Below are 11338 nucleotides of genomic sequence, written 5' to 3'. Positions count from 1 at the left end.
TTAATTTCCAAACTACCGCGCCACGGCAGTACAAAATACTGTCACGCGGCTCCTGGTACCGTGACACGGTATGCTCTGCCGTGTCGCGACAATCCTAAATTTTTTTCCAGTGGCTTTGTAATTTTCTCGTTATTAGCTTCCTTCGATTTTTCAGAAAAAACGTGTGTGTTCTACATACGTCTTTGCCCCGGGGGATTTAAGCTCTCTCAACCCAAAAACGCTCATGGCAATAAGAGTTCATCCGAGTTATTAAATCCAACGAAACCATGGAGTCGAGTTCGATTTAATCACGAACTTGCAGAGCCACCCGTTAGCATACACCCTCAAGGGAGGCTGCCTTGCTAACGCGTCCAAACTCTTAACCATGCTACCCTTTTGACACCAAATAAACTTTATTATAGTGGAACATATAACTTGACCTTAGGTTGCGAACTCTTCTTTGCATCATTGTGCCTATGTGCTCTATGTGTGCATATTTGATCGTTTGGATCCTAACCTTAACGATCTTTCTTTGTCTATGTTGGTTTATTTTATGACTAACTAATGCCAATGGACTGTACTCACTTAGTAATTAGCGCAAACTCTAAAATTGACAAAAAGCTGGAAAAAACGCACAAAAACAACCTTGGAATGATTACCGTGCCACGGCAGAAATGTCGCGTCATGGAAAGCAATATCGTGTCACGGCAACTTGTACCGCACCACGGTACAGTTTGCCGTGTCACGACAGTAGTTTCGTGCCACGGTGCCCAGGTTTAAGTCCAGTCAGTCCCTGTTTTAGTCTTCCGTGCTAATTTTATTCCACGCGTCAGTCGTTTTGACACTCTTTACATGTCTTGCCGTGCGATCATACCGCGTGTCTTATAACATCAGCTTATCACTCACGAGTCAAGTATAGTCCACACACTTTTTTTATTTTTGACCCGAGTCGTGCACCATGTCGTTTATGATCGTACACTAGGTTCATGCATGTGTCTCCTTTTTCCATCACAAAAAAAGAGTGGAGTTTCATTTACCTGTTTTCAAATGTCTGACTTTCCCTCTTCCTTCCCTAATTTGAACAGTGAGTCAAACCATTAAGTGAATTTGGTTTATATTGCAATACTTGGTCAAGAAGCAAGGATAGATCAGTACGATTCGAGTCCCTGCCACAACAACCTCTTAAACCTAAGAGGCGTACAAGGAAACCACCACAAGCGCCTCCAGAAAGCTTATCTCCATCTCTAGTTTATTTTTAACTCATAGCCACTAAGGAAGATATTGAGGGAATCCACAAGTCAATTGAGGCTCTTACTGCCATGATGCAAACGCTCACTACCTAAGTCAATACCATATAGCAAACCAAGGTCATAATTTCTGCAGTTGATAAGATCAAAGAGCAAGTGAGCAAGATTTCTGAAGAGTTCACCTACATAGAACAACCTTCCACTCCTTTAGATGTGAAGGATAAGATTCCTGAAAAGTTCTCCACTTCTAACATACCCAAGTTCAAACCCACTGACAATCCAATATTCCACTTGAAGGCTTTTTCTGTAACCATGGTTCTCAAGGAATTGAATGTAACACTCTTCCCTACGGTGTTCCCTCTCTCCTTAGAGCATGCCGGCCAACAATGTTTTTATTCTCTAGATGCCAAGCACACTGCAACTTGGCAAGATGTCACCGAAATTTTCATGAATCGTTACCAGTGTAACATTCAAGCCAGAACTTCTGAATGTGAACTCTCCATTCTCAAACAGAAAGAGAATGAAGGCTTCACTGCTTACCTGAACAGGTGGAGGGAAACAGCTGCACTCTTGGTAGATCCCCCCAAAGAAAGAGAGATGGTTTGCCTCTTTATCCAGAACCTAACTTACAAGTACAAGCAACATCTTAGGTTCTTGCCTTTGAACACTTTCGAAGCTATATATGATATCGGCATCAATATCGAGGACGAGCTAATAAAGACTGCAGGTAGTAACAATAATAACACCTGGAAAAACAAGAAGAACGACCTTCCTTCTTCTTCGGCTTCTAAGCCCGAAAATACTACCAACAATATTAGCCAAGTGGATCTCAATGAAGTTTTAGCTCTTGATGCTCCCCTTCAAATGAAAAGTAGAACTTACACTCCTTTGGGATTGACATATGACGCCGCCTTTGATCGTCTTTACGGTCAAGGTTTGATTACACCAATTGGGCCATTTCCAGAGCCAAAACCTGAATAAAGGAGTGCCAGGTGGGACCCTAATGCTCACTGTAAGTACCTTCTTCTTCGTCTTCTAAGCCCGAAAATACTACCAACAATATTAGCCAAGTGGATCTCAATGAAGTTTTAGCTCTTGATGCTCCCCTTCAAAAGAAAAGGAGAACTTACACTCCTTTGGGAATGACATATGACGCTGCCTTTGATCGTCTTCACGGTTAAGGTTTGATTACACCAATTGGACCAATCTCAAAGCCAAAACCTGAATAAAGAAGTGCCAGGTGGGACCCCAATTCTCACTGTAAGTACCATCAAGGAAGGGGTCACTCCACCGAGCAGTGTTGGAACTTAAAAGACGTTATTCAAGATCTAGTGGATGCCAACAAACTTCATGTCTCTCCAGGCGGTAAGAAGTGATAGTGGCAATGAAGACAAGGCGCGAGATGCAAGATTTCATGATGTTTTTGTTCTATTTATCATTCATTTCCCTTTCCCCATTCATGTCTAGCATAGGTTATTCGTTTTGAATTTCTATATGTTTCATGTATTCCGTTCATCTTTTCCAGTAATAAAATGAGCATATTTCCTTCACATCTCGATCATAGCACATTGATTCAATAAAAAAAAAATTCAATTGCCAAACCAAACATAAGGTACACCAATGACTTGAGGCACCTTTGCAACCCATTCATTCCCCATTAACCATTCAATCACATACCCATTCCTTCATCAACCACTTTGAGCCTCGTCTAATGATTGGCTTCATTTATTCAACCACTTTGAGCCTCGTCTAACATTCAAAAGCAAGTTCAAAAAAAAAAAAAGAAGAATGACAAAAATAAAACAATGTCTAAGGGCAAGTGTTCCAATGTCTTTGATATGAACACGTCTCAAATTGCGTCTCTCATCGAGTGCTTGGTACCGTGCCTCAGAAACATGAATCCTAAGTGAGTGATGGACCGCATGATCCGAGATTGCCCACATTGATAAAAAAAAAAATAACAAAAATTCAAAACAAAAAAAAAATGTGTGAAAAATAAAACTTGCAAGTTCAAATTTCAAATACACAATTACACATCTTGGGGGATTCTCTCGGGTCTTTAACCTTTTACCCTTTTCTTCTTTCAACCATCAGCTTAACCACATTACAACCCTTGAAAGACTTCTTTGAGGTGTACATACACTTGTGCAAAGTTCGGCTAGAGCTACGTTTGGCCTGATTCCTAACGGATACGTAGGCAACCTCACATCGAGGTGCGACCACATTCAAATTCATTCATATATGATTGAGTAAAAACATTTCCAATGCTCATCCCTGTCCATCTAGATCTAGACTTGGGGGCTTGAACCCACATCACTTAACTTACCTAGCCTAAGGAGTCATCATCTTTAACTCTTCTCACATCTATTCCCATCACTTAGCTTCCTGACCTACCTACATTTATCAAGATTTGTTGTAATACTTGCATAGCTTCCAGACCTAAGCAATGTCCAAGATTGTACACTATATATGATTCCTAGCTTCCTGACCTAAGCAACATACATTGTCAACAAAATACCGTGCTTAGCTTCATGACCTAAGCGCATTCATGGATCGCGTCACATGATGTAATTATCCTTAGCATCTTGGCCTATGAACATTCATCATGCATACATTATTTTCAAGACGTGCAATTTAAGTTGACAAGAAGAAAATCCATGCAATTCATTTCGCTTTGCTCAACGAGGAAGTTCAAAACTTTTTCCCTTTTTCATGTCTTTTTTTTTTTTTAGGGAAGTTTAAAAACTTTTTCAAAATTTTCTCAGCGAGGAAGTTCAAAACTTCTTTCCATTTTTCATCTTTCTTCTTTTGGGGAAGTTAAAAAACTTTTGCAAAATTTTTATCGAGGAAATTCGAAATATCTCACTTAATTTTTCACGTGTTTCTTTTTCGGGAGAAAGTCGGTACCCTCCACTCATGACGAAAAATGACAGAATTATTTATCTATTTTTTTTTGCTTGTGTCTGCACACACTCAAATCATACACATACACACACAATCACAAGTCATACACATGCCATGTTGTGTCAAGTCTAGCTTGGTCTAGTTAGTTGGTCAAGTCAATCACAGTTTAGCGAGTCCTTTGGCAAATCCCATTTTGCAGGTCTCAGGTACAACCCACGTTTGGGGATAAGCAAAGCATCAATAGCCCACGTTCGGGGATAATCGAACCATTAATAGCCCACGTTCGGGGATAATCGAACAATTAATAGCCCACGTTCGGGGATAAGCGAACCATCTACAGCCCATGTTAGGGGATAAGCGAACCATCTACAATCCGCGTTCGGGGATAAGCGAACCATTTACAGCCCACGTTCGGGGATAAGCGAACCATCTACGGCTCACGTTCGGGGATAAGAGAACCATCTACGACCCACGTTCGGGGATAAGCGAACCATCTACGGCCCATGTTCGGGGATACTCGAACCATCACCATTCTTCAAATACTCAGTGATCATCTATCATTTAGTAGGTTGCTCGAGGCGTAGGAGCCTACGTAGAAAAGTACCAAACATATATGCCACTGATACATTGGTGTCAGATACGCACACCCTTTTTTTTATCTGTGGAATTAACGTTTTTCTGTGGGTATCGGGGTATACAGAGTGGTTTAGGATCGCAGAACGTCTTAAATCATTCTCTATCCCTATCGACTACTTTGACTATCGTTTTTGTAACTGACGTTTCTATAAACTTAGTTAAAGTGGGGATTTCTGTAGACACATAAAAATGTCTCCCCAAAACCAAACCCGATGATGAATAATTTTTCACCGCCATTATTGGGTGGGTCGAGTATTTAATCTCGAGAGTGCATAAAACCCATGTTCAGTCAAACATATTCAGTCAAACCATTTATTCAAACTCAGTCCAACTCATATCCTAGCCCAAACTTAATTAATTCATTTCGTGTTATTAATTAATTAAGCCCGATTAATAAATTATAAAAATCCTAAGCCTGAAATTAATCCGGAATAGCTGAAACGACGCATAATATATCACGTACTTAATTATTAAGTAAGGAATAAATGTATCTGGACTATTTTCAGAAAAACATGTGCACCGTGTCACGGCAGACACACCACGTCACGGTATTCCGCGCCGTGTCGTGGCAAACATGCTGTGACGTGGCATTTTTCTAGGGTTTCTCCACGGTGCCTTTTCATTTCTAAGGTTCCGTACCTCACCCCTCTTATTTTCTCTATAAAGACGAACCTGATTTCTCCAGTTTCGGGGACCAACAATGATTCTCTTCTCTCTTTAGCCTAAACACTAGCCACCCTATTCTCTCACAATACTTCCCCCAAGCACTCCAAGGAGTCCATACTTGACCCTAAGTTCTATACTTAAAACAAGGCGTGAAAGGTAGAATTAACTATGGGTTTAAACCAAATCAACTCTACTTTTCATTAAATTTAATTCAATTTGATTTATTAATTATTGAAGTTACTAACAGTTTATTCATGATGTAGCAATTCAAGGAAACGCAGAACGTGAGTAGTTAATCACTTAATTACTCTTTATAATTCTTGTTGCTAGTATCATGACTAGGTTTATCATTATTTGATTTGGCTAACGCTATTATGGTTAAATTGCTTCCAATGTTGATGTTGATTCTATTATATTTATTGATCATTGTATTGCATGTTTAAAGAGAATATGTAATTGAATATCATGCTAATAAGATAATTTGGACGACCGGTTTAAAGAGAATATGTAATTGAATATCATGCTAATAAGATAATTTGGACGACTGGTTTAAAGAGAATATGTAATTGAATATCATGCTAATCACTTTTCATGATAAGAATTGAGTAGAGGCTAATACAGGCGAATGTGACTCCATGACTCACTTCGTACCATCATCTCCAATCCTCCTTTCGTGGTTCCGAACCATATGGAGTTAGTAATCTCATGGATTTGAATGGGGTGTAACCTTCACGGGTCAATCGTTGTTGCCTACCGTTGTCCCTTTATCGTGGTTGCCTTTAAATGATCCGTGAACGGTTTACAAGTTCCTTAAAAACTTGTTGGCGGCTCCCTACTTTGCTTTGTCCCTAATCATTGTCCCTAATCGTATAATGTCAATTCCCACTTCCTAAGAGTGCCAAGCATATTCACAACATGCTTAACGTAGGCGCGCTTCGAACGACGCCTACACTATTGTTAATAGGGGGACATTCCTAGTCTTGCATTGTCTGCTTCCCTTACTAAGAGGCCCTAGCCGCCCAACTATTGCCTTCATAATCCCCTTGTACGGCATACTTTTGACAACATCAAAGCGGATTAGTACTCAAACAAGATAACTAACAATGCTCATGGTCGAGGAAAGAAGTTCCGATAGCTATAATGAGTAATATACTTATGACGATTGTTTAATCTCTTAAAGTATTCTCTTAGGTCGATCCAGAATAGTTCCAAACTGATACCTGTGTAAATGATTTATGACAATTTTGTCCTTTTAGCACAAGAAACGGTGCTATAAATCATACTACACACTAATCTCACGCGGTCATTAGTCGTCTAACTTTCAAATGACTTCGATTAGGGATTCGATATGATATTCAATGTTCACTCACTAGTAGAAAAAATGAAATAGGCACCCCTCCCTTTAGCACCGGTTCTTGAAAACCGGTGCCAAAAGAAATGGGCGGGATTGAAAAAATCAGTGTTGGCACTGATTCCAACCAAAACCGGTGCCAATCATTTAATTAGCACCGGTTCAAACCGGTGCCAACTTATTAAAAAAAATCCGGGCTCCTGCTTTTCTTTCTTTCCCCCCGTTTTTTCCGTCTTCTGTTTTCCCTCTAGTTTTCGCCTTCTCTTCCACCATCCCGAATTTTCACCTTCTCCATTGAAGTGGTTTACGAGCTTTCTCACTCCATTGAAGCGGCACCTCCTTCTCTCTCCATATCTCTGGCCTCCATTGAACTCGTGCTCTATATTCTCCATTGAAGCCGATTTTGAGCTTTCTCACCACCATTGAAGCAGCTTCGAGGTAGTGTGGTCTTCTTAATCTACTGAATTCCTTCGCAATCTAGGGTTTGTCGTTGATTTGGTTTTCAATTTCGTAATTTTAGGGTTCTGGTTTTATTTCTATTTTTTGTCGAACAAAATAAGTAGGAGAAGGAGAGAGTAGGTCCTACCCGCCGACCACCCTCCGTTCCCCTCAGCCGTCCTTCGTGCATCGGCCACCGACCACCAGGTAATGGTTTTTCCTTTTTTTTTCATTTTTAAAAAAACATTGCTAACCCTAAACCTAAATTGCTCAGCCGCCTAGATCCACCGCCTCAGACCACTCACCCGCCGGCCACCCAACAACTTAGACCACCCACTGACTAGCAAGTATGCCTTCCACCTATTTTTTTAAATTTAGTTTCAAGTAATTAACCATAAACCCTAAGTTTTTTTATTTTAATATTTTTTATTCGATCATTTGTAGGAATTGTAGATCTAGTTTGTTTTCTCCTCAAAAAAGAGTTCAAATTCAAAGGTTAGTGGCTATTTTTTCCAATGCTCTTGTAGTTTTATATATGTGTTAGTTATTAGTAGCAAAAATGGTACAAAATGATCTTATTTTTGGTGTGTTTTGGGGATGAAACTATAGTATTCCATAGAAGTTCATTATAAAATGATCTCAATCAAAAAAAGTTTGTTATTTGGTTTTTTTGGGTGAGGGCTCCGTATCAATGCAACAAAAATAAGGTATAAATGGATTCTACTAGCATAATGTAACTTATTTATCATTTTGTTTTAAATGGGGTTTATTTGATCGATTTGTGTTTGATTTTTTGGGTTTTTTTCCAACTTATTTGGTCCTAAATTGGATTTTTTTTTGGCAAATTTTGTTGATGGGTTTTTGCCGAATTTTAAGTTTTAAATTCTGCAGATTTTTGTGATTATCATGCATCTTTATAAGATTTTGAAAATTGGGTATTTTTTAGGTTGGCTTTGTAACATGGTTTGAGTAAAGATGATGTATGTTTATGTAGATTCATGAATTTGTATAAGAGGTACCAATGACATGCACTGAAGAAGATTTAATGTTTTTTTTTTGGATTTATGTAAATGTAGGTTGTTTAAGAAAGTAGATATGGTTGCCCTCATATGATATACTCAATTACATTCTGGGTTCTTCCCGACTTTTGATTTTTCTGGGATTGTTGTTGAATTCTTCTTGATTCGATCATTTTATCCAATTTTGCACCAAATTTGATAAATTTTGAAGAGGGGTTTGATTATTTAATTTTGGGTATATATTTAGCTGGATTGCAATTGATTGGATCTGGATTAGGGCTGGGTTTCATTGGAATTAATCGTTTTGGATCCGATTTTGGGGAAAATAGCGCCATCCCATGGCGCTGTTTCGTCGATTCTTCTATTGGAAGCCACCTGATCAGCTTCTTGAAATTTCTGAGCGAGTTTTGGGTTAGTTTTATGAATTTAATGTTGGTTAATTATTTGTGCAATTGGTTATAAATTTCTGGGTTTGTTTGAATTATGGGTTTTGTTTAATGGGTTGGTTTTGATTTTCTGTTATAATGTGTGTAAGTGTTGAATTTTTTTGATCATTGAGCTTGAAATGCTTCAATTTATGTTGAGTTTGATGCAATATGTCCAGCCTGTCCACCCCTCTCTTTAATAACCCTTAAAAAAGAAAAAAAAAACCTAAAGGGGTTGGGGACAAAAACGATATTATGGTTTTGTCAGTTCTTCTGTGTTCAGAGTTTTATACTCTTATTTGATCATGTCTAAGGACATTTGTTCTTATTCAAAACTATAATATGTTAGAGCAACTCTATTACCACCTCTCTTATTAATTTTTGTGAAGAGTGTAGATCTCCATTATGACAGTGGGTGTAATTGTATGTAGGTTCTTCTTGGATGGCTCTGTCTCGCCCTTTTATTGACTACTGCATTTGGGGATGGGACAATCTACCTTGAACTGTTCTCATGTACTATGCAAATCTCATATCCTTTCCAGAAGGCTATTTCCATACTGTCATTAATAATGCACATGAGTTTCGAAACACAACTGTTAATACTGATCTCCATTTATTGATCATTCATCTTTGACTATTGTTCATGTATTTACTCAGTTTGTTATTTTTTTTTTTTTGTACGTTTTGCCTTTTGCAAAATTGTTGAGTGCTTAAGCACAGCAAAGGAAGAGCAACAAATTCTGAAGATGAATTGGCTATAGTTTACTTGGTTGGACAATCTTTTTTTACAGAATTGCTCTGCCGAAAAATTTAGGGATTATCATGGGTTTTGTAATCAGTTAAGAAATTATGGATTTGTCCCAGAAAGCTCTACTGCATCTTCTTGTTAGTACTATATTATAGTGCTTAATTGTTATCTTAATTCTGGAATCTTACATGTTTCTGATTTTAGAAATTATGTGAACAACTTGACCCTGTGGCTCAAAGCTTTGGTTGTTGTGTCGTGTTTATATACAAGTATGATATTGGGGAATTACTGGTGATTAAAAAAATTACCAGTACACTTCTATTTTAAGTTGTCTTACTTTCTTCCATCTGAGCTTTCATGGTTAATGAATAATAATGTATCTCAATACACAATGCACATTGGGTGGTGTTGCAGGTTTGGAGATTCATGGCTGAGGGAGAGGAAGACTTGCCCAGGGATGCGAAAATTATGAAGTCATTGATAAAATCCATGGGTGTTGAGGAGCATGAGCCCCGTGTTGTGCACCAGTTTCTGGAGTTGTGGTACAGGTACGCTGTCGATGTCTTAACGGATGCACACGTTTACTCTGAACATGCTGGCAAAGCCTCAATTGACTGCGATGATGTTAAGCTTGCTATCCAATCAAAAGTGAATTTCAGCTTCTCACAACCCCCACCTCGGGAGGTATTTTTAGCTTTCTCTTTACCCCCATCCAAGTGTTTACGTGTGCATATGATAGAAATCTCTATTGCTATGATCTCATTGTCTAAAGTTGGGAAAGGAATGCCACTTTTCTTAAAAAGGTTGACATGTGGCCATTTGGGATCCTAATTGTATAAGTAGCAAGAATTGGATGTGCGGGAGAGAATTACTAGTAAGAACTGGTTCAAGATATCATTTGATTTGTTATGAGTGTAGGACCGTGAATGTTTTTTAAAAGGTTGATGTCAAGAAAATGAAGAGGAAGTTCTATTTTTGGCACAGCGGCGCAGCAGAACAGAAACAGCAGCACAGCAAACAGCAGAGCAGCAGGTCAGCCTGAATACGCAACAACACATCAGCCAGCAGAGCAGCCACCAGCACAAGACAGCTAGCCTGAACAGAAGCAAAACCAATCACCCAGCCATCTTGAACAGAGCAGAAACACAGCCACAAAAGCAGAACAGCCACAACCATCAATGCAGAAACACAGCCACAACCAGCAGAGCAGCCACCAGCACAAGACCAGGATAGCTAGTTAAATGAAATGCAAGAAAGGTCGATCAGAGATAAGTCTGGATTATTTAATTTTTTTGGACGAAAATTGTAATATTACAGCCTTTTTTAATGAAAATATGTAACTTTATATATATGTTAATGCTTCTATATCAATTTAAGTGAAAAAAATGCAAAAAAAAATTTTATTTTTTTTTATTTTTTTGGGGTATTTTTGGCACCGGTTTGGACCAGAACCGGTGCCAAAAGTTTATAAATTTTTTTTTTGAGACTTTTGGCACCGGTTCAAAGCAAGAATAGGTGCCTAAAGTGGGATTTTTTGCACCGGTTCTTTCTTTGTACCGGTGCTTATAGTATTGAAAATAAAAAAAAAATCGCGCCATGGTAGTTGGCACCGGTTAACCGGTGCCAAATCATGTAGTTAGCACCGGTTAACCGGTGCTAAATGCTTTAGTTGGCACCAGTTTTGAACCGGTGCCAAATTTTCATGGATTTAGCATCCCTCAAATACCCAACGGTTCAAAACCAGTGCCAAAGGGGGGGTTTGAACCGGTGCCTTTTTATCTTTTTCGTCTAGTGAAAGGTGTTTCTTTATCCAAGTCATGGTCTTAATACCCTATTTTGAATATCGTCAAATCGAATGGACTCATTATTTAATTCTAAACCAAAATTAAATAGTTTGTGGAATTATTAGTTAAAATTTTATTTCA

At 38.6% G+C, this 11338-nt stretch overlaps 1 protein-coding gene across 1 annotated transcript; it reads left to right on the top strand.

Annotated features, from left to right (window-relative positions):
- Positions 1-7208: 7208 nt before the first annotated feature.
- Positions 7209-10758, top strand: LOC110702955 (transcription initiation factor TFIID subunit 9-like). The gene is made up of 5 exons (XM_021880719.1): positions 7209-7221; positions 7666-7716; positions 8488-8651; positions 9828-10097; positions 10398-10758. Exons 4-5 carry the CDS (start codon positions 9840-9842, stop codon positions 10644-10646), a joined length of 507 nt encoding a protein of 168 aa, XP_021736411.1. The 5' UTR covers positions 7209-7221; positions 7666-7716; positions 8488-8651; positions 9828-9839; the 3' UTR covers positions 10647-10758.
- Positions 10759-11338: the final 580 nt, after the last annotated feature.

The sequence above is a fragment of the Chenopodium quinoa genome, unplaced genomic scaffold, assembly GCF_001683475.1.
Source record: "Chenopodium quinoa cultivar QQ74 unplaced genomic scaffold, ASM168347v1, whole genome shotgun sequence".
Lineage (NCBI taxonomy): Eukaryota > Viridiplantae > Streptophyta > Magnoliopsida > Caryophyllales > Amaranthaceae > Chenopodium > Chenopodium quinoa.
The sequence above is the reverse complement of the archived record's forward strand: the minus strand, read 5'-3'. Positions and strand labels throughout refer to the sequence as shown.

Coding starts and splice junctions, on each gene's coding strand:
- LOC110702955 (XM_021880719.1), top strand. CDS start 9,840: ATGGCTGAGGGAGAGGAAGACTTGCCCAGGGATGCGAAAATTATGAAG. Junction 10,098..10,397: donor CACAACCCCCACCTCGGGAG/GTATTTTTAGCT, acceptor TTTTTGGCACAG/CGGCGCAGCAGAACAGAAAC.